The 25490-nt window shown below is 37.3% G+C and overlaps 1 protein-coding gene across 1 annotated transcript; it reads right to left on the bottom strand.

Moving 5' to 3' along the window:
- Positions 1-2223: 2223 nt before the first annotated feature.
- Positions 2224-4671, bottom strand: LOC128245618 (transcription factor HES-1-A-like). The gene is made up of 3 exons (XM_052963820.1): positions 4480-4671; positions 4221-4316; positions 2224-3615 (listed from the first exon to the last, which is right to left on the bottom strand). Exons 1-3 carry the CDS (start codon positions 4558-4560, stop codon positions 2788-2790), a joined length of 1005 nt encoding a protein of 334 aa, XP_052819780.1. The 5' UTR covers positions 4561-4671; the 3' UTR covers positions 2224-2787.
- Positions 4672-25490: the final 20819 nt, after the last annotated feature.

The raw sequence follows: 25490 nt of genomic DNA, 5'->3' as shown, positions 1-25490 counted from the left end.
GCTGAAAGAATATGGGTAAGTCCAGTTCCTTCCTTTTCTCCAAAAAGAAATTAAGATTCCTATCAACCACTTTCCCGCTTTATTCTTTGACAAACATCTTTAAAGTTACTGATTAAATACCAAATAAATACTTTGGAAGGAAATCGCCGATTATCAGTTACTACAGTAACTATATTTTTTACCAGACTGATGGCTATTAGAACCTTTGTTGTGACATCTGAGACCCATTTGCCCAAATATATGAGCACTAAGTCTCGAGCCGGGCGCCAAGTGGTGGCCAAGACAAATACTGGGATGTTTATTGGTGTACCTTTGTAACAGGGTAGAATGGTGAGTTTAACCTCGCACTGGCGTATGTCGGACCACAACTTTTTTATACTAACATTTTGCGAAGAATGTCATCAGGCGTTTTAACAGTTGTGTATCGTGTGGTTGTTTAACGATATTAAATGTAAAAACAGTGTAGAATATAATAACGTTATCACAAGTTTTAACTAAGAAATGTTAATACAGTCGAACCCCGTTGGCTCGAACTCGCTTGGATCGAATTCCTCGTTGACTGAGCTTAATGTAAAGGACCGATTTTTTTACACTGAAGGTAAGCATTCCCGCTTGGCTCGAATTTGTCGAGTGTCGAGGTATTTTCGCTGGTCTCTGGGAGTTCGAGCCAACGAGGTTCGACTGAATTGTAATTTGTTTTTTAGCATTATTTCCCATTGTAAAAAATGTGACTTGTGAAAGTTGTGGTTAAAGAATCTTTACGTCCGTGAAACAGTCATCAACGTAATTAAACGCTTAATTCATCATTGTGGCCTTATTCATGATTGGCATTTGCAAAAATATTCACAAGCTTTTTACCTGCCTCTATCACTGCTGGCATGAGTCTTTTTGCTGAAAAAAAACATTCGTCTGATATCATGCGTGTTGGGTTTCAAGTTGGACGAGATTTTCACACGACTTCTCGACTGTTTAATCTCCCATCGTCTGCCACAAAGTGCACGTGAAAGTCACGCGGGAGGTCAGAGGTTGAAGTGTATCGTATCGCGAGCCGCACGCGCCAAAATGCCGTGGGAACGACAGCGATGAGTAAATTCTCGTCTGCTACAAAAATAAAACAATATGGCTACAAGTGGTTGATTGTGAAAATATGGGCCAGATGTTAAACCGGTTTCAAGTGCAACCATTCCACATTCCCACACATTTGCGTCACTTGTAACGTCGTTCCCATGATTATAAACGCGTGGTTATAAGTGTGGTGTCAGATGGGGTTTTTACTAAATTGCACTTCTATTTTGCTTTTTTATTCAATCGGTTAACCTCGTTTATATTTCTGCTCATTTTCAGATTTTTTAAACAATTTTGTTGCATTATAGATTCATAAACTTCTGCTTTTTGGCCATATTTTGGTCATTGAACATGGATTTGGGGTTAAACACTTGGGTACCAAATACTCATGAAACTTATTCACGCAGAATCGTAACAAGTTGTTTTAACCGAATTTGACAATATGCATGACTGCGTACTAAATACTGCCCGTTTGGAGATTTTGCGTACTGCGTTCAACCGAAGACTCCTTAAATATATTAAACACCGCGTACCATTGTGTTTTATATATTTGGTGATAGAATAACATACCATCCATCGACTTATACTATCGTAAATGATCGTAGGTGAGTTCCAGTTCATGGTGATACAACTTACTAGTTTGCGTTTTCTTCAAGTTTTTACTTGTATTATTTGTAAAGCTTTTTCAAAATGGCCGAATTTCTACTGAATACTCATTTCCGTAAGCTCCTTTTTATTCTAATTTCCTACCCAAGGTCTGCGTAACAAATTACATCAAACGATGATGGTATGGCACTGCGTACCGAATAATGCCATACTGTGAGTTTCTGCATACCGTATTCCAGCCACTGGAAACCCAAGCACTCATTTAAAGACCCTAAACACAGCCTCAACATTCATGACTGTCAACCATGGTTTGTTATATTTGTGTTCTGTTCGTGTGCAGATATTACTTACATAAGGTCACCCTTATTTATATACCAGAGTAACAGAGTATCCGGCGATATGCTGATGCCAATTGTTGGAAAACAGTTGTCTGGTGTGATAACCTGGTTTTCTCCCTGGTGGCCGGGGTTTGAATAATGGCATCAACAATCGGATTTTCGAAAACCTCATTACCTCATTACCTTTCATAACAAACCTGAACAAACTCATATGTAAATTTGTATTTGAATTTTATTATTTTTTATCATAGTTTTTCTGTACTTTTCGATACCAGTTATAATGCAAATATACATGTTATTGTAAAATAATCATGAATCATTTACAAACACACAAAAACGGTATTCAACATGCCAATAACAGATACAATTGTATGAGTAATTGGAAGCACTAAATGTTACGGCACTAAAATATTTTCAGTACTCGGTAAAACATTATTTGGAAAGATCATTTAACAATATATAACAAGTTTAACAAACTTCTGCTCAAAGAAAGATTCCCTGATATTTTAACAAAATAATACAACAGAAACAACATCATATTGCAAATATAGCCCAACATTTCGTTCTCATTACATCGAGAAAACACTGATGATTTCACATGTATGACAGAAATTGAAAGTAATTGTGCTTCCATTAAATACGTATAAAAGGGCAGAAATCATATAAGAGAAAGGGTATGATCTTCACACCACCTTTATATGCCATGACGTTAAAAAGTTGATAGCACATGAGTACGTTATACACAAACAAGTTCATTGTCGTCTGCCGCCGCAAATGTTTACCATGGTCTCCAGACGTCTTCAACTTTGAGCGGGCTTGGCGTACGTCCGCAGTTGACGGCGTATTCAAATTGTGACGAAAACGACGTGTCACGTGACACCGGAGAGCACGACGGCGATGAATTGTTCGAATGTTCAGAACCAGACGACAATTGTGAAAAAGCAGACGAGTCGTAAGCTTTAAGACTGGCCTTTGTTCTTGGCGGAGATCGCGGAGTGTAAACAGGAACTGTGGTTTGAGCGCTGCACATTACCGGCGAGGATGTTATAGTTTGTGGTTGTGAAGTTTGCACCTGAGATTGTCCAAGGTACACCGCAACTGGCGATGTTGAGATCTGGAATGAGTTGTAGAACTGAGAATTTGGATGTGTCGTTTGCTGCTGAGCGGTATTATGTCCTTGCGCGTACACGTTAGAAACGTTTGTAACATTTTGAACGGGTTGAAGCACGAGTGGTGACGTATGCACGCTAGCAGGCATAAGCAGGCAACCATTTGGTAAGTTTTGTCCATTTTGGTGTTGATTCATCTGCGGAATCTGAACGTTCAATTGCTGTGGCTGGTGGTCTGGAGTCTGACTGTTTACTCTAGTAACCACGTTACCGAGGTGGGAAACGAGTCGAGTGCGCACCTGGGAATCGACGCCTTCCACGGAGCCAAGGTAGCGAACCACTTCGTTGGCGCATTCGTTGAAGCCGCTCTTATACTTGGTGACTGTGTTCGGGTCAGTGGTCATAGCCTGCGACACATGTTGCCGCTGAAGGTGGCGCAAATGTTTCACTGTCATCTCCAGGATGTCGGCTTTCTCCAGCTTCGAGTACTGATTGGTCTGAAAGAAGAAAAAAAACGAAAAATCAATATGATGAGAATTTCAACCAATTATCACTAAGGTATTATATTTTTCACTTGATGTTTATCTAATTTCAGTCAAAAAACCAAGGGTCAATTACATATTAAATAACAATTAGAATAAAGTGTCCACAAAGACTCTATTTGCTTTTTTCATTTTTGTCGTTAGGAGAGTGTTATTTAATATTGCAAGATTTTATCAACACGCGAACCAATTATCTTCATTTCAGCCGTCATTAATCAAAGCGTTTGGCTCGTGGGAAAATCGCACAAACATCTCGCGAGAAGACACAGTGACGTGATCTATGATACTTTATCTTCTTTATCAGATAAAAGTTTAAACCACAGCAGTATAGCTTTGAACTATCAAAGTCTGAATCGAGTAGGTTTGTGGTAAGCAATAGATGTAAGTATTAAATAAGGTATAACCATTTGACAACACTATTTCAAAGAATGGATCTACAAGAAGAGCCATTAAATGTTTTCAGTGTTTTATAAAAAAAAAAAAAAAAAAGATTTACTATTTACATTTTCAGTATCGAAGGTTTCGCTTAAATACACATATAACTTTTTAAAACTACTTACATCTTTTCTCATTGCTTGCAAGACGAGTGATTTCAGCTGAGTGAGACAATTGTTGATTCTTGCTCTTCGTTTCTTCTCCATGAATGGTTTGTTGCTCTGTAAAAATTAAATAATCACAATATAATTGCTGAAAGTTGACTATTTATACTACTATCAAGACTATTAAGATACCTTAAGTAAATTTTAACCAACGGATTGTATCATTACTGTAGCTGTCATAATCTAGAATAGAAACAAATTATTTGTAATTAATACATACCCTTTTGTAAGCAGAATCCTTCTTGTCCATGTTTGCATTGTGGGGAGACATAATCCTTTTTTCAACTGCAGTATCCGCCATTATTGACACTTTGTCACTTTTATATGTTCTAATATATTTGTAGAATTCACTGACAGATGATGTGAACTATACGAAGAAGTTTGCAATTATGAATCCACAAGTGGTTTCGTTTGTATTTATAACCCAAGGCAGACGACAATACAATCGACATGTGAAGGAATTTGAGATATCTTTCCCACGCTCGCGCTCCGACGCTATCGGCCAATCAGAGGTAGGCAGTCGCGCTAGTCTCGTGCCGGCTTGCGTCTGATTGGCGGAGAGCGAGTGTGTATGATAATTTGCGCTATCGACTGTCAATCAAGTGATAAAACCGGTCGGTCCACGTGCCGGTTTATTTACAAACTAGACACGAATTGGCATGGGAAAACTCCGCCTAGTCATACGTTTTTGTTCGGCATGATCCCGTAACGTTCCAGATGAACTAGTCACTAAATAATCTAACTGATAGAGAAGAAGGCCAACAAAAGCTTGAATTACCGCCCGCGACCAGCTTATCGCAAGATGTCTATCGGAATGCGAAGTCTATTGTACGCTGGCGTGGGAAAAATCAACCAAAACCGTTCAAAATGCCTCAAGTGTCGTCGTGCTAGCGGTGAAGAGCCGCAGCGATTGTCATCGAGAATAAATGGTCACGTGAATCCATGCAACCTGTATGCCAACGGAAGGTGTCCGGGAAACGATGTATCCCAAACGGCATCTTGTTTAAATTGGTAAACTATGGTAAAGTTTCATTAATCGGCCACTGTTTTGTTAGGGCAAGTTTTATCAAATATGTTGTGGGAGATAATTGTATTATGGTCCTAATTTATGATACAGATAACTCAGAAAGTTTCGATTTTTTTGGAATTATGCAATTCTCTAAAATTGCATGTACCGACCGATGAAATTTCTTAAATATACAAGTTTGTTTAATGTGATCAAGAAAACGTAATACACGTTGTCAATATAATTAAATAAAAACAACAACACAACTTTGTTTCGTATCATATTGACAAATACAAGAGACACCTTGTCTATGTGTTGTTTATTTGTTTTTATTTCTTATCTTTTTATCTTTCCGGCACATCGTTTGATATGTTTTCATAATTAATGGTTACCCGCTTTCATTTTACGTAACATTGCCCGTAGCATGTGTTTATCTATTACCAGTCTTGCGTCCGTGACAGTCATCCGTATAAACATGTCAAGTGTTCAATACGCTAATTGATTATTACCAAAGATCAATATTTGATCAAGTGGTTTTAGGCGTGCCGTATTGATCTACAAAATATCACAGATTTCGGAAAGACCGACTGTGGAGGAATCTTCATATCTCGCAGAAAATCTCGCCTGCGACGCATTATATTTTGTTATCTCGTTAATAGGTCATGTGATACGTGCCAATGGCGCGTGCGGTCCGCGCGACGCTGTTCTGTGGATTGTCGTATGCTGACAAGTGCGACAGAGAATTCCAGATTGTACAATCTAGTGTACGTACGCTACCGTTTCTGTGATAGATTTACGGTGACACTTTCGAGTGCCAGCTGAATTGAAACAGTGTCATGAATAAATCTTTCACAAACACTGACTTACGGTGTCTTGAAATGACAGGCGTTGTACTTTATTTTCCGTTTGAGAAAATGTTGCAAAATCGTTCTTCAGGCAGATGAACAAACATTCAGTACGTGTCTGTATTTGCTTTGAAACATTATAATAATTCCTTCAACCTAATTGACAACAGAGCCTTAATTGCTATAAAAAGTAAGTGGTGTACAGTAAAATAGAGGTAATTTCTGTTATTTTTGTTTTCGTTACAGCCAGATCTTCGTGAATATATAAACACGACACAGATCACTGTTAAAAGGTGTTGATGCGCATTATCTTCGTTATATTATATTTGATTAAAATAGTTATTATGCATTAACCGTGATTTTGAATATTGGTAAGATTTTCCCACAGCGACGCTGTATTTGCACGCTCGAGCCGTTTCCCATTTAAATATCTTTCTCTTGCCTTTAAAGTTCCCTATGCCATAAATGGAGTATTACATTTTTATATGAAGTTTATTAGAGTTTCATTTCATGATGAGGTATGAAAGATAAGATCGAATACTCGTGTGCACCCTCCGTGTCCCTGAGAAAATCCGGGTTTTTCAGTGTTTCCTTGTCTGTTTTAATCTACAGTCCAGGTGCTCAGGTTTCGTACGAAACTCGGGTAAACAAAAACATAAAGGTTATTTTCAAATGCAGTTTGAAAAGCGAAATAAAGACATATGTGATATAGGCTCGTGTCGAAAAGGAGACAATAAAAGGCATGTTCAGACATTCGAGGGCATTTTTGACATGATAAAACACTGATTGGCTGTGCATGGTTCTCGCTACAAAGAGTTCTTACATGAGTGTGCTTATAGTGAACTAACAGATTGTAATGACACAATCAATAAACGTAATTTCTATCTAAATGATAAGTTGATAAAAGCGTACTCTGATATACAGTGTGCAATTCACTCTCTTTGGGTGAGTCACATCCTTTATCTTCATTGTTCTACATGATGTCTCCTAACACTTCCTAGTACGGACCAAAAGATAAATTTCGTCACCAAGTACCAACGCATTACGAATATGTTTGACCCGGTGCGGATACTTGCGACCCATCACGGATATTTGCAACCCATTACGGATATTTGGGGCTCAACATTTGGACCACAGTTCAATCAATGAACAAAATGATGCTCCTTATTCAGTAAATCTGCTTAAATAATGTGCATTAATTTTATAATAATAAATTTAGATAAATTCGTCGTGGGTTTATTTACCACAGAACTGAGCCCAAGTACCGAATTTGTCTATCGATAATTAGAGTTCGATGCGCCATTTAGATTTATTGTTCCATAAATGGAAACAAAAGATTGGTCTTATCCAGCATGTAACAGCGTAACACCTTTGTTACATTTAAATAAGTGATTTGATACATTTTATGTTCATTGGTTAGAAGAAGTTTCTTGGGTTGCATTGCTGATGTTGTTTTTCGGAATATAATGCTGGAAAAAAGACATATTGGATTTTTTTAAGGAATTTCAATGATTAATTTGTCGTATTATATAGTTTTATCATGGCATGGATGGGAATGTATTCTTACTCCAAGATGTGGTTGTTTGAACGTTTTCACACCAGGTGCGGACAAATACTAAAATGAAGGAAATATCATATATTTGTAATGAGTACACGCAGTCTCGAAGAAACACCACGACATAAATTGTATAACTTTGAGCTAATAACGTCTTGAGGTCAGCTGACTTACAACGGTGACCTAGACCACGTGTGACGAAGGTTTTTGATTTTCCACACTTCATTAGCGCTAATTGTCACATGTCGTCTGCATCGTGCGCGTTTCCATGGCTTTGATATTGTAAACGACCTTTCCGGACCTTGCAGTGTCGTAAGCGGCCCTGTAATCCGGGTGACTCTATTGTCAGTTAACGCCCCCTACCGGGCATTTTTCTCACCTGCACGAATCTGGTACGGACCTCACAGACACGGTCCTGTAATAAAATCACGTTGTGAATGTCGAAACGGTGGGTGCAAGAGATTTTCACCGTGAGAGCAAATTAGCGAACAATACCCGAAATGTCAAATAAAATTCTGCAAATTGCAATATTTCTAAAATAAAATCGTGCGAGTGTGAATTACAGCTAATAATCAAAACAAAATGCCTGAACTTTTGATCCGAAGTGTTCTGAAATAAAATTAAAAACTAATTTCAGAAAGCAAACATTATCATGGATTGATCTTAATTTGTTAATGATTCCTGCAATGTCTATAATGGATAAAACACGTGTTTGCTACTGGCATGTCTTTTTGTGAAACAATCCTCAATATCTACGAGTGCAGAGTCACGATAAAGTCCCGTACGGCATGTGTTTGTATGTACGCCCTCCTCAAATGTATAATAGATTCGTGAGTGTTGATACACCCTATCCCTAGTAGGTCGAAAATATTGTCCACGGAAGACCCCCCCCCCCCGTAAAACGGCATTGTCCACGATTGTTGTTATCCCCTGGCCCTCGGCAATCAAGACTATATAGTCCACGGACAATGATCTTCTACACGGAGAAAATCGAAAACTGTATGAAGTAGAAAGTAAGTCGACGAATGTGGATACCGGATAGCGAATATAGAATCCGCGGATGTTGGTACCCACTACCCCTCGGAAAAGCGGATATATAGTCCACAGTTCACGGGTGTTGATAACGCGATTGTCATCGGAAATCGAAAATAATACCATGACGATAAAAGCATCGTTTAGGTCAAAAGTCGCCCCATTCTAGTCGTTATGTATAATATAGATTTCGAAATGCAGGACTAAATATACTAGTATAGGTGCAACTATTTTTCGTAAATACAACTCCACTTCTATATTTAGAAGTGAACGTCTACTTCATAAATGTACCTCTATATTTAGACCTCTATAAATAAGCTTGTCGGCTAAAGCGACGTTTGATCCACATAGCACGTCATTCTTTCTTAATTCAGTGGTAATGACAACAGTGTAAGCAATCTATTCCTTCCTTACATTAAAGGGCAACGGTAGCGTTTGTAATTTGAATCTGCTCAAATCATCCGAGTTCGTTCCGGACATTAGAAGGATTTGGACCCGGTAGCCCCTGAACTGTAGGGTTTTATTTCGCCGTAATAAACACACCCCTGTCATTGCATAAACATTAACGTAAAATTATTACCGAGGGACCACCTAAGGACATTTGGTACCTCAAAGACATTTGTAAATACTCCGCCATCTTGAACATGTTAAATTTGACCAAAGGGGCCGTGTGCTCTATAATCAAATACCCCTAAATCTCATTTCTAATATACCACTGAAGCTGGTCAACGTTACGGATTGTCTTTGATCTGGGATTTTAGTATCTGTTTTATTTCTCGTTTATTATTTTTATTTCAGCTTTATTGCGCGTTCGCACTTTCGAATGGTCTGGCGTTTACTGGTCATTGATTACGCGGAATGCTCAACAGACGGTCGTCACGCCCTCTTGCGGATCGTCTTCACCAAAGCAAGCACGTGGACATGGGGTACCTCACCAAAATCAATATATACATTATACAACGGTGCATATGGCAAAACAGTCGCTGGTAGCTACACCCGTAGGTTTTGTAACTTTACTTAAGGCCAAAGCAAAGATCAAAGTACTTGAAATATATGTTGAAAAATGCTTATGACATCTTATTTTGCTAACATTGCTAACCATCCATTTGTCTTGTGTGGGTGGTTGATTTTTGACTGGTAAGCTATGAACTTCGATATTAAGATATAAATTTAGGTGAAGAAAATGACCAATCGGAATTGACATCAGCGGTCTCCGTGAAAAGACAAACAATCTCTAGATTGTCTAAAGACGATCAAAGACCAAAACTCCATATTCCGAAAAAATAGGTGAGATAGAAGAACATGTTCTTGTCCTAAAGCCGGGATAAAACATATGTTGAAACTGTTTGCTACTGTATCTAAGAGTGATGATCACTACGGTATCTTAATAAGATAATCGCTACTGTATCCTATATAGAGGAGCACCACTATAACTTATAGGTATTATAATAAGTGCGCTACTATATCTTATACATAGTTGTGTTACTATATCTTATACATAGTTTCGTTACTATATCTTATACAAAGAGCTGCGCTGCTGTATCTAATAAAGAGGTGCGCTGCTGTATTGAATAAAGAGGTGCGCTGCTATATCATATAAAGAGCTGTGCTGCTGTAACTAATAAAGAGCTGCGCTGCTGTATCTAATAAAGAGCTGCGCTGCTGCAATTTATAAAATGCTGCGCTGCTGTATCAAATAAAGAGGTGCGCTACTTTTTATTCTATCATGAGTGGTACGCTACTGTATCCTATATATAGAAGCCCTTCTACATCTTGAACATAGTTGCGCCACTATTTAATATAGAGGTGCGCAACTAGTTTCATGTTTACTATTTGTACGGTTAGCCTTTAAGCCACTTGATACGCCGTACTGTTTCGCCACTTTAACAACAATTGCTATTCATGTTATACCTCGTTTCCATATTTAGTAATTTTCCATTCATTATTATAAGTCAAGGTTTCCGGTGATCTATGGTAATAAGGATTGCTTCGGAAATTATGTTTTTATATCACTTTATTGCGGACAATAATATTCTTATTAGTTTAAAGCAAATTTCTTCTGAAGTAAAATTAACATACGTTATCATACGGAACATTAAATTGATCAAAACACTGTACAAAATGTTTCTACTTATTGAAAAATATGCTATAAAAAGTACAACAGGGTTGATTTAGTGTTAAATTATGATCTATTACAGCATATGGTGGTACCTCTAAACGCTGTTTTAAATGTATGTCTGGTCATAAAAATAAGCGACAAGCGTCTTTAATGTAATTATCTGAATCCATCCTTTAAAAGGTCACATGACCTGGGGCAAGACCATTTTGACCAAAGGTGGTTGCGATATTAATGCACGATAATAAAATAGGCATAAACGCATGTAGCATTTACCGCTGTAAGTGTTTTTGAAAATGTATCTCATTTCTTATGTAACGGAAAAACAACTTGCGTGTGATGGGGCGGGTTTAAATTATTTTTTTTAACATAATCAAAGAAGCAGAAAAAGGATACCAAGCTTTCTTTGGTGCGTAATCACGTTTTAATTCAGGAGAGAATATTCTGAAACGCATGTTCGCTTACAAAGATGACACAAAGCATTTTTCCACTTCTTAAAAAAAGTACAAATTAAAATTTATATCAGTAATGTCTAGATGCCAAACACTTGACCAGTTAGGTTGCAAGCCGTACTCCCACTCCCAATTTCCGCCCACGTGACCCTGAAATGCTCCTTGGCGCTGAGATCCCCGTGCCAGTCTCCCACATGCTACCTTTAATCCCTAAAAGGGGCCATTGAGATCCTTATTACCGCCATGAATGAAATCGTCAAGAGATAGTAATCATGATATCATTGCGAAAGTATTCGACGCATTTTAGAAAAATGTTTTCGATTTTGGGATTGACTTTGAAAGACTCGCACCTGCTCATTTTCACAGGCTATGGTGGGCCAGAAATGCTGCAGTATTCATTTACTTCTTAGTTAAATGGTGTTCTGTTTATTTGGGCTCCCTTTTAGCCAAACCTTGCTGAGTAGGCGTTTGGGAGGCGTATTTTCCACTGCTCTTGGGCGCCGAAGGCTTAATATTATGCAAAAATATGAAATTAGTCACACTAACTATGATAAAGATTTTCGTAACTTTATAGCTATTTTTATTAAGGTCAAACGGTTGGTGAAAAGTTATGAAATGAAATTTGATTCTTTATTATGTTCCGAAATTCGATTAATATATAGTTTGAGATCCATTTAGCTGGGAAAAAAATCTTAGGCGTAAAACCCCTTTGTATTTTAAAGTGTGCATGTGAATACACACACGGGAGGAATCGCCTCAGAGTCACCAACAACCCGGGGGTCAAAGGTTCGACCCTTGTAATTTACCAGCAGGCATTTTAGTGAGAATTGCATCAGAAAGTAAATTGGACAACTTCATTTCAGTATGTAGCATAAGCCTCGTTTTCCACATATAAAAAGATAAGAACGTTTCGTAATGGAAGATCTTTGCAAATTTAGAAGTGACTAGTATCGTTTGTTGTGCGTTTAAAAAATCAAAGAACATGTTTGTCCTTGATGAAGTGCGTTTGGTTACTATCATCGTCATCATCATTATTATTATTATTATTATTATTATTATTATTATTATTATTATTATTATTATAACAATAATCTTTATTATCTTAATTAATTTTATTTTTGTTGTTTTTATCATTTTTACCATATTCCTACAGTCAACCAAATTATGTCCACAGTCCTGTGCAAGCTAAGTATGCAAGAAATGTCACTTGAGGGAACGTCGATTTTTTTGTTGGATTATCAACAATTCTGACTCAAAGTTGAACAAGATGGCACCAGTTACGTGAGTTTGCAATCAGAATGTTGTTGGTTCTGCGTTTCCCTTATATAACCGTACAAATTTTTACCACCGCGGGACTTGGCGCTCAATCATGAAGGCGGAAATGTCAACTGATTTCAAGAAACCGATCCCTAAATATCCCTACGTGCCCATGAATCAGGGGCTCACAATTTCATAACGATTGCATAAGTTGCATCCGAGTTCAAACCCTGACACCTGTATATGAATACATCCTTGAAAAGCAAGCTTCCGCAGTATTACGTCAACATATGACATGGCACTTGTTGAATTTCAATGCAAGGGCCTACTTTGAAATTGAAGGATTATACACGCGTTTTAATCATTGTATGCAGGAACAAAGATGATCTGATCACTGGACAATCTCCTTGATGGCAACAAAGTCAAACAAATAAAGCATAAAAACACCACTTAGAAAAAGGCAATTTCACTAATCAATGTGCATATGTTCGTTCATATATTTGAAAGTAGCAAAAAACACAAGAATAGTATTGTTAAATGGTATGTCTGTTTTATTGCCTACGTGTGTATTCCATGATTTCGTCGATATCTTGCCAAACATGCACACACATACATGTGGGCTCGTCCATAAGGGTATGTATATCAGTTCTTAGAAGAATGAAATCGGTAATTCGCGTATAATGCAACTGGTGCTTAAAGTGACACTCTTATTCAAAATCAATACAAACAAATGTATTACAAACATGAATTAATGCCTTTATGGAAAATATTAATTACTTATAACAAGATTGTAACCGTGTATTTAATAGCAAAAATCGCAATTTTTTTAATGATTGATGAATGCTAGAAGATTTACTGTGGTCTGCGTGTTTTATGCTCATTTCTTTCAAATTAAACTCGGTATCCTTCATAAGAACCATTGTTGTCGACATTACTTCATCATTTTTGGAATATTAAGACAATATTATTAATTGTAGTTAATCTTATTTGGGAGTAAGAGTGCATCTTCAAAGTAAAAAAAGTTTGCATTGAGAGGCTGTTGCATACATTGACTGTCGTAATTGAATTTCCGTCATAGACGCTTCATTTTTACGACGTGTTATGTAATTATTTAAATTAAAGGGGCAAGCCATTGCCGAATACTAATCAGGTAAGGAAAAGCCATGAAACGGTCAAAATTGATGCTATTCCCACGATTGTGAATAATTATCAACACCTTAAGTGTTGCGCTAATGTACCGACGTCGAAATTTTACAAACGCACCGCTTTGATGTTCGATGCCCTGAAACTCTATTTTGCAAACTTGTCGATCATAAGCGGGTTCGAAGTGTGGTCTTATGCAACACTGTCACTTGTAATTTCTTCAACATCGTTATCATCAACCGGTTCATTGCTAAAATAAACACTATCTTCATCCAGAGTATCCGAATGTTTTTAGTATTGTGTAACCTTGTTTATTGAGGTTTTGAAGCGGAAGAACTGTGGTACCGTTATCGTTTGTACAAACATTGATGGAAATGAGGCTTTACTGTGGACGAAAGCTGGTTGACAGGAGGGGATCTAGCCGTCACAACAGCCTGGCGGGAGATGTTGAGACCAATTTCTTTTGTCTTTGTTTTTCTAGTATCACACAGAACGTGCATCATAACGAAACATCATTTGTTCTTTTCTACCAAACAAGTAAGATACGGTCTCATTCGATGTTGACAATTCGTACCTACCAAAACATAACTTGGTCATGTATTTGTATCACAATCACATAATTTGGAAATTTGGAATTGAATCTGTGTCGACGCAAACTATTATCCAATTCGACCACACGCTTATAGTATTGGGCAACATTCAGGTCCCACCTGTATTAAGGAATACTATTACCAATGGTTAAGGGAATGCAAGGAATCTCAGTGACTTCGATAAAGAACCAATCAAAGAACACATTAAACAAATGCAGCAACACGTTTGTGTGTACAACTCTTAACAAAGGTATCCTCTACCATTTTTGTACATTTCTGACTAAGGTAATTACAATTTTCAAAGAGCCATGCCATCTGATTCCTTACTTTATTTTTTTCCTTTCAAGCACTTTAAATGTATTCCGTGTTTCACCATGTTTAGCTTCTCTTCTTTGCTCTTCACCAAATGTAAAGACAACCTATGTACAATCTTCCTATGTATTTCGGATCAAAGATTAATTTCGTACATTATCGAACACAAAAAGGATGAATGGACCTTTTGTGCTAAAAAGCATGAACGCAAAAGTTAAGAAATCATTTTTGCGCGCGACTTGAAATGTGATACGGTATGAAATTGAAACCTTGACTTTCAAACTACTCCCTTTTTCATTTAAACGAAATAAAATACTACCAATCATCAAGTTATTCATTAAATGTTACAACTTTCTAAACGATTGGTGATGACTTTGAAAGGAACGTTCTAAATAAACTTTAAACTTGTGATTGAGGGTTATACTTAAAACTGACGTCTTCTTTGTATTTCCACTTTTCCTCAGAAATCAGCTAATTAATAGATATCATCAATAAAACTTCATGGGTTTTATTTCGGATTCTGATTAATTACAGCAAGTTCTGATATCTTTTAAATTGTTCAAATAAACACTATCCATTTCTTTATCATAATAGCATTTCTCAGATAATACAATTTTTAAAGACGTTTCACTGTTCCAAATAGGAAATAAATTTGAGTGTCCGTTTATCTGAAGTGATAGGACTTCTATTTCGGATCAAAATAATGAGATAACAAAGAAAACTAATGAATAGCGATTGAAGCATGATTAATGAGTTATTTCATCATAGTGGTCACTTCAAAGAAACCGCCGAGCGCCGGACAGGTGGGTGAAAAATTAGCCGGACGAAAGTGAATTCCGTTTTGGTAGCATCCGAGACTGGTCTGTCCGAAACGTGTGAACCTGGCCACCAGCATTATGTCTAGGTGTTAAAATTATTATTTATATGTGTCCTTAGTTTTAATATATTATCGTTTTAAATGGTAAGCTTTACACTCGGTTTATTGTTTTATCGTGTGTACTTTCTATTGGAGGGAAAGGGGTTGAAAACATGCCATGGTATTGTACCGTTTATTATAATTTATAAGGTGGTAAAATAAAGTTAATCTCTTCAAAAAAACACCCCTAGCACTCCATATTGAAATGTTTTTTTTTTAAGAAAACAAGATGTATTGTTTGCCTAAAATATGTTTCCGCGAAAGATGCAGAAACACCCCGTTCTCGACGCACCCTATAACAGGGGTTCCAGCCTATACGAGCAAGTACCTTGACACACCCATTTCTTTACACCACTCGCAATACAATGCTTGTAAGCGAAAAGTGTACCCGATAATTAATGAGAAAAACATTCCAACAAACGTTTGACAAAGCGACTAGCATCGTGTATCGATTTCAATTCTGATCATTATTAATGCACATGCGCATATTTGAACCCCACGACGTTCAATTACCCCCAAGGGACTTTATTGGCGACAAGAAAACATTCGACTGCATTCCAATGCAGTTTTCGATCGCGTGGTCATTAATTAGGAAACACGGAATGCAGAAATTTATCTCAAGTAATTTGAAATGTCCATCTTTTGTCCAGCACGTGTGCAATACCGGGTTGGTCACTGGGGTAGTATTTAGCAATAATATTAATCTTGTTTTTTTTTGTTTGTTTTTTGTTGTTGTTGTTTTTTTGTTTTTTGTTGTTGTTTTTTGTTGTTGTTTTTTTTTGGGGGGGGGGGTCCAACTAAAAAGCCTTCCATGTTTTCCCTGACAAACAATAGAGTGTGTAAAAAAGAATACACGTACCAAAGTTCAAACGGACAGGGCCGAGTATTGAATCTCTAGAACAGTCGAACCCCGCTGGCTCGAACTATTTTGGCTCGTATTTTATGTAAAGGGGCGATTTTTTTATACTGAATGTAAGCATTCCCGAATGGCTCGATCTTTACGAGGCTTGATGTTTTTTTTCGCCGGTCCCTAGGAGTTCGAGCCAATGGGGTTCGACTGTAATTCAACGGGAGTGAAAACCCCTATATGAGTCTCGAAACACTAAAATACATTTAAGTCGCGAGGTAATAAGATAGTGGTAAAACATTCCATTGTATGGATATGGTCAGTCAGTGTACACACGTAGATAACCTGTTACAATCTGATCCTGAAGTATTTCAGCAGTACAGAAAATTCGCTGAAAACATTTAAGGACAGAGTTTATGATTCGTTTTTAACGAACTGAGAAACGGAAGTATGGCGTACCGTCATTGTCATGATATATTTTGCATTTTTTTAATAAACTTGGAAACTTAGGTATGGTGCATCGGAGTGGACGTCATATCTAGATATATTTCATAAAACATTTTTATTGAAATGGGCAGCTACGATATGACGCATCTGGGTGGACTTGTTTATTATCAAGATATATATTCCAAGTTTGTAATGCCTGAGTTGATCATTCCCGTATTCACCTACGTGGAATTTGAATACCTTATTAAGAACACAATTTCAGATTTAAGTGCTAGAAATCGAACTCGGGCCTGGGTGAAAGCCAGGAATCCTTACCATAAGACCGCATACATCTCATTGAAAAATACCATTGTTATCAGGAAAATACTAGATACATTTACCAGAATGTTATATTTTTTATTTACAAACATCAAGATGGTTAACAATCCGTTTCGGAAAATCGATGAAGAATACGAAGTGTTCTTGTGCCATACATCGATGAGTGACAAATGTGCTGTGTGAAAACCAGGGATCCTTAGAACACACCGGATACCCGAGCATACGAGATATTTGATTCACTATGATTTAAATGCGTCTGCTGGTGATGATGATGATGAATATGATTATTGAGTTGTTGTTGTTGTTGTTGTTGTTGCTGCTGTTATTGATGATGATTTTTGTTGTTGTTGTTGTTGTTGTTGTTGTTGTTGTTGTTGTTGATGATGATGATGATGATGATGATGATGATGATGATGATGATGATGATGATGATGATGATGATGATGATAAACAAATGCAGCACTTCATCGGAAATGTATAGAAATCACTAAAATCGCAGTAGTCCATATTTCAAATATGGTGTTGGCCAGTATTGTACACCGTACAAAGACAGCCAGTATTTCGAGTACTTGTAGGTTCACAACTCACCTGTAGTCACGCTACAACTTAACGGATACAAACACACAAGGAAAATTTAACAAACACTTGCTAATTAATGGGTGGCTTGGTATTAAAACTATATAAAAATCAAATAAAGTTAGAGCAAAGAGCGTTCAAAATTGTACTTAATTTTGTATTTGTTAACACAGCTGCGTTCGCTGTATATAACCACATCACTTCATTAATTTAATTTGCTAACTTACATAGCTAAAGGTTGTAATAATTGAATAAAATGTAAATATACAATAACGTGAGAGCAGGCTGCGCTAGGCATGGAGTGGGTACTTAAAGTCAGTCGACACAACACTCGCTTATTATCCACGTTTACAAGGGGAATTTATATCGGTATTCATTGGGTTTATTGACCAGTATTACTGTTAATTTTCAGTGCGCACGCTTATTTTTTAGCCCATCTAACCTTCCGATCAAAGCATGATTATTCTTAAAATACATAATGACCACATCAGTAACAGTTTTGTACCAAACATATCAACAGTATACATGTTGTATATGTAAACTTGATTGCATTTGTATGTACACGTACACATGTATATACATGAACTGGGCGCAGTTCAGCGGTTAAAAATCGCCAGGATATCGCCAGGGTTGGTTTAAACATATTTTATTGAGCAAAATTTATCAACATTTCAATACAAATACATAATCCAATTTCAGGATTGGAACGATGGAACTAAACTAAGGACAGGATTGTTGTTATATACTTATATAACATAATATGTCCTGATACTGGAGTTCATAGCTATATTTATTTGTTCACTGCATCTTTAAGTATTAAAAGTACGGGGTGCATACCCTACGGGTAAAGTGGCTTTAAATACAGCTTTCTTTCTTTTGCGCTGCATTCTCATTGAATGCATTTGCTGCTTATTTTAAAGTGACTCGCTCAGGTTTCCCCCCCCCCCCCCGGTATGAATGAATCTGAAAACACTTATATTATGATTATTGTACTCCAGATATCGAAATTGCAGAAAAAATACAGTTATACTAATAGCATAAAAATGTATTTTGGTTTCAGTGGGATTCGAACCCACGCCGGCAGAGTAAAAAAAAGAGTCAAACACTGCCGTTAGTGATAACATAAAAAGTATTTGGTTTTAGTGGGATTTCGAACCCACGCAGGTAAAGTCAGGAAAAAAATGATAACAGATAACTTGTCCACACGGCCACCGGGACTTTGTGAACAATAGTGAAGGATATGTTGACCTGTTAAGAATGCATTGATAACATCACGTGCAATTGTCAATCAACCAATCACGCAACACCACAGCCGTAATTAATTTTAATCGCGTTCTAAACGCTAATGAATATTGAGGTCTTCAAAGATTTGAGAAAATATCAACATTTGCCGAGGGGTTCCAGCTTTTGGTATTTTGTTTTTACATTCCTTATGATTTGCCACACTTTATTTCGTAATTAAAAAGTTCATTTTACAAACCATGAGCAAGTTACTTTAAAATCTGTTCGATATGCGTTTATGGAAAGGCAATGTACATGTTTGTCTGTCTTATGTTTCTTTAGCATGAATGAATCATCAGGAAGTAGTAATACAACTAGATGTAATTCACTTGTGCATGCAAAAAGATGTGGTAATCTACGGATTGTGTATAGACGGCTTAATCCTCTAATGCATGATACTAATTAATTGACAATGAACACCTCTACTCATTTTCTCGTTTATTTGTTTACTCCAAAAGAAAGGAGTTGCCTCGTTTCACGGGAACAATAAAGTCTCGCGAGAAAAAATGAACAGGAAACAGTCTTTGATCCAATCGTTATCGCATGAACAACGAAGAAAGGCGTTTGGTTTCAAGTAGACACAATTAATAACGGCTACTTTGTGTGCCTGCACGACCATAAAAGGGGAAAGCCATCCCAAACCAACTTTCCCACACTTTAAACAGGAACTAGTACAGTTACGTCGACAAGGTGGCATGGGGTCGGATTTCCGCAAAATCTGCACACATTTCGTGTCCATTTGTTGCAAAATGTATGGTTTCCGGTCCTGCTATTATGTATTACAATACAATGAGTCGTTTCATTGAATGAAAAAAGGACCAGAAAGTGGTGTCTGCTTCAAGCACAGTCGCGGGGATGACTTGTGCATACGCGTGCATACGTATTGAATTACTTACTAAAGTATTAATTTGGCCATTATCGTACATCAGAGCGATGATGCTATGCATACAATCAGTTTCAAACCTCTGATGAATGAGAATGTCATTTGGCTGGTGTTTGGGGCAATTTGAACACTTATGTATCTTGATCGATATTTTTGGATACGTATATTGATTAAAATAATGAAACAATGGCCATCTTACGAGTGTCTACATATTTTAAGATAAAAGCTGTTGGATAGTGATTCGTTTGTTTATACATGTATTACACTTTTTATATGTTTTCTAAAGGCTCCTTACAACTTAATTTCACATGTGATTTGAAACTGAACTGATGTAATATAACTATATTAATATATGACCATCGTGACTTCATGACTAAAGCCATTAATTTACGGTGTTTACTGGCAGTGCATGTGAAATGTTTTGCTAAGCAATGTGTCTCTTTAGCCTTGGTTTAAATATTATCGAACATCTGTAGAAGACGAGTGTCTAACATGTCTTCTTCTCTACTTACTTGGATAAGATATTAAATTGACTGCGCACCTGCTCACTCGCCCCGCAGTGAAGTGAACACATCCCATCAGCCAATCAATTTAAATCTTTTAAAGCATGCACACTCACTTTTATTCAAACGACGTTTTCATTGGTCGGATCGTGTGTCACCACAGATAATCTTGCGTCAATCTTGCTAAAATGACTTGCAACACGTGGCTTATATGGTAGAGAAAAGCTATGGGAAAACTCCGCCCATTTTGCGCATTTTGAAGGTAGAGCATAAATGCCTAGATTACATTGTAAACATTTACAAAGATAAAATGGGGGGTTGACAATGGTAAAGTGTTCTATTCAATGCCGGGTTATCGCCGGATCTCAGTCGCTATGTCAAATATATTGTTCTGTCGCGTGGGAAAATTCCTCAAGTGGCAAGGAGAAATGATTTGCAGTTTATCTTTTATACACCTGTATGGGCCCAATTATATACCGGTAAAATGGGGCTTACATAAACAGCTCTAAATCGATAGAGAGGTGCAATATTTATTTGAGAAAAGAGCTTTAGAGAAGATCATCCCCCCGTGAGTCATTTAAAAATGAAATTGAAAACAAAATGCATCCTGCTATCACGCTATTCACACGGATGCCCGGATTGCAAGAGCGCTTCAATATCGTCCATAGTATCCCGGTTGTATCTGAAGTGTTGTTTCCTAATTAAGCTGATTTTGTTGTTATGTAAGAATTAGTTACATATATACTAAATCAATTACAATGAAATGAATATCTAAAAATTAAAAGTAATATACATGTCCATACTAAATGGTCTTGTATTTAGGAGTACTGGTTTACACCTAGACGGGCCCGGGTTTGAATGTCGGCACCTGAAACATTTTTTTTCGAGAACTGATTTTCCTGGACCATGTCATTGAAATCACTGCTCTTCAATACGAGTATTTAAAAAACAACAACAACCGAATACTGCTCAGTGTAAACGCGTTAGGTAACACCACTAAGTGGGCCATCTATGTTCTCTCACAACCTTACTGCAGAAGGACCGGGGTATGGCGAAGGGAGCGCTACGTAAATGGGTGCAACTTTTGGACATCGCTACTACACCAAAAGCTTAAAATTAACGATTTTATAGGTATGGTGAATTTTGTCTTTATACAGCGTTTCTGGTTTCGGCATTATTTGCATCGATCCACCAGCATTTAAAATCACTGTTATCATTGATGAGCGAAATGAAAAATACTCAAAATGTGCAGACTAACATCACATTCCAATGACCTTTTACAAGCAGCAATTCCAATTTCCTTCTTTTCTAAATTGTTTTTCTAACTTCTTTATCCGCTAAGTGTGGGCCCTATTTTCCCACCGACACGTGAATGACTTGACCAAGAGTTTCGGCCACCTGTGCACGGCAGTGTCCCCGTATCACACATAGTTGTCCCTTAGAGTTGAGTGGGCCCGTCAAGGGCTGAAAGGGCTCGGTTAGGTAACCCAATAAGCCGCATAATTGTCTGTAGAACGAGTTTCCACAGAGCCATCGGGAGACCGGATTAATCACGCTCAGGGTGGCCGGGTTTTAGACAGGTACTGTCCAGGCTATAATGCGGATCGGACACAAGGTATTGACACAAAACGGCCAATTGCCGTTCCATCGGCCATCTATTTCAGCCCCAACAATGCCACGTTGCGCAATATACTGAGCCTGCCCCGCAGGTGGCAGATCGAAGATCGAGGGTGCCGAGATTATATCGCCAATATTCGGGAATTTAAAGTAATACTGAAATAACGATATTGTTCCAATAAGCTAATAAAACAGGCTTATCGAAAGCCGGTGAATACGGCAATCAGTCGTGGATCATGATATGCACATTAAACCAGTTTGACACTAAGCTTTGCCCGAATCGATTTTTTGCAGTTAATTTGCGGTCTTTTGTGGTATGTTTTTCTTAGATGAAGTTCCGCATTAGTCTATCCTGAAAACTAGCGCAGTCGAAATAAGTAACTACGTTGCCTACAAATGATAGTAATTTGCCTAGCGGTTCACAACTATTAGGTGTGTTTTCGCAAGCACAAAAGGGAGGGGCCGCTTATTTGCGCCTTTCTGGTTATTACCTCAGCATTAAGTCAGTACGTATCTGCTATTCCGTTAACAACCTCGACAAAAATAGTTAATTTTCGAAACCACAATTCAGAATTGTGTTTAAGTGTCTCTAAAAGGAAAAAAATAAACGACATCATATGGGTGTATCCTATTTCATTTTGATAAGCCCTCGTGGTTTATCTATAACTTTCCGTCAGCTTTTGACACATAACCAAGTGGTTGGGGCGTCCGCCTACGGAGCGGGAGGTCGAAGGTTCGAGTCTCAGACGGGGATTGTTCTGACATGGCCGGGTGCCGATCGTGAGATAGTTAAATCGAGGGGTACCGATTGCCTTCCTGCCAGACGCCTGGCATATGGAATAGGAATTGGGGTAAAGATGTTCACGAATGTAGGTGTCTCATAAGCCCGACGGGCTGGCCCTTAAATGAGAGAGGGATACTATAATAAACAAACACTTTAATCTGCTTTTTATAATTATGTTTACGTTTGCTATTTGAATCAAATTAGAGCTTCGACAATTTCGAACATTCAAAATTGTCAATCTCTACATTGAAAATTACAGATATGATGTCATCCATAGTGAAACCTGTTGCAAAAGACATTTGTAGTTTCTCGCTGTAAATTAAATGAAATGAACAAAACTATATAAAGGGTGGGCGATGCAGGGCACACATTAATTTGCGATTATTACGGTGGTGAAACATATTGCAGACAATATTGCGCGGGACCGGTTTTCTGCATTCATATAATGTAATCATCTGGTAAAAATGAATGTAACATCTGAGCCCATAATATCTGTAATATGTGCACATTATCACCCATTAATGCCAATAAAAAGATCACACTCTTTTCAGCAAGATCAAAGAGCATCCGAATATTGCACATCCGATTATATTTCACTTTACGAATTAAAGTCACTTACAGAAACCGCACGCGCAATGAGCGGAAATATTTTCCAAAGATTAGCGAAATGATTTACGGAAAATTAACGTTACATGTTCAAACCGATTCGTTCGTTTATCAAACGTTCACTAACCCTCTGATGTTCGTAGGGGATTTTGATGAAATTAGTTCTGGTCATAGCTTCATATAGATTTGCTAAATCTAAAAAAATCTCCACAATTCTGCTTTGATTGAAACCTGTTCAATTGTATCAAAAAGTCACTTTACTGTCGCCAAGTATATTTGCATGAAAATAATTTCACTTTGACTTCCATCCATAGTCTTTTATTAAAATCCACAAAATGTGCTATTGAAATTTCATTAAAAGGTGTGTTGGTAAATTTCTATTCGCTCTGTTATCATTAGACCTTTACTAACACGCAAATTACGAACTGTCGTAGCTGCATAGTTAGAAATTAACAATCCTAAAAGTATTTATATATATTTATCCCAGTAAACTTGCAAAGGCTAATTATTTGTAACAAAATCTTGTAACTGTTGTGTATGCTATTTTGTTTGAAATATCATGGAATAATAGTTTATTGTTTACATTTATATTACATTTTTCTATTGAAATGATTTATTTACATTAAAAATATGTTAACAACAGACTAAGACAATTCGCTCGATAACGATTCCTGACATTCGCTGACATGCACCAGTACCAATTCCCGTGGCAATGACCGCTGCGATTGGTCAGATAAAGTGACCTCTTGAAAGTTATGAGTGCTGTAACTGTATGGGAACGACCATAGACTGCGGGTCATCCGTAACATGTGCTTGCACCCATACAAATAAATGAAATATGAACGATGCAATTATTAATTCATGGCGCTCCGGACATTAAATAACAGTTTTGGGTTGAACCGAAATCGATTTTGGTTTATACTTTTGGACCATTTCGTAGACAATAATTTAGCGCTGTTGTATCCGCTATACTGAAGCGGTTAGGATTCCTGGTTTTCACTCGGACGGCCAGTGTTTGATTCCCGGCACCTGAATATTTACTTTAATATTAAAAGTGTAATACAAACGCCATGGTATGTCTTCCCGACACTTAAATGTACGTGTCCTTTGCAGCAATATTTAATAGTTTCGCATTTCACTTACATTTACATATATTTAATAACAACCTTTCCTGTAAGCCCTTAGTGAACCAAATATTTTACGCAGTTTTAAGTGTGAATTTAATTGTAATTTTGACCATAACATTGACAGAAGGTAATTAGTTATGGTCGTAAAACAATTTGATAGTCAAGACACTTTTTCCAAAGGTCGGCATGTTAATTGTCATTAATATATTAACAATGATGTCCCCCAGGGGTTTGAACATATTACTCACACCATACTGAGCTAATGCCTCGTGGTGTGGTAAGAAAATAATTGATTATTCATTAGTTGAGGAAATAAATTACGCAATATAAATGTATCTTATGTCGGATACAATCAAACCCCGAGGGAACGCGTTGGGGAATATGACCCCTATTTTTACAAGGGTCATAAAACACATTTACACTTCGATTCCGTGCCGTTCCCTTTGCCCTTTGAAGTGGGTAAGATGGCGAGAGATTGTGTCAATGCGATTTAACATCCGGCTGCCATCAGCATGCCGATCATACTTCATGCGTCTGTGCGGGAAACAGCATCATGATACTCGTATTGACAGACTGACAGAAGCTCATTGAGTAAATATTGTAATGTACAATATTGCATTGCCGCGACATGCTTATACATCAATGATCCAAGTTTCAACACATTGTTCATACTCATCTTTCCTTAGAAGAACAAAGATCAATAAACTCGCAACAAAAAATGATGAAAAGTTATGGAAAGTTATGAATCTTGCGATGTGGATAGCTTATGCCAAGTCATAACGATTATTCGATGTGTTCAAGTATTTACCAACTTAGGACATTTCCTTTCCTTCTTCGTTCATCACGTGTTTATTGTCGACATAGAATGGCAATTGTTTATTTCGTAATATTAAGTACGAAGTTACGTATTGCGTGGTTTTTGATATAAATACGATTCACTCAATAATCAAAATAATCAATCATATTGTTTTGTGCAACATTGAGGATATCTTTTTCGTTGCCATAATTGTTGAATCAA

The sequence above is a fragment of the Mya arenaria genome, chromosome 9, assembly GCF_026914265.1.
Source record: "Mya arenaria isolate MELC-2E11 chromosome 9, ASM2691426v1".
NCBI lineage: Eukaryota > Metazoa > Mollusca > Bivalvia > Myida > Myidae > Mya > Mya arenaria.
Note: the sequence above shows the minus strand (reverse complement) of the source record. Positions and strands in the feature narration are given on the sequence as shown.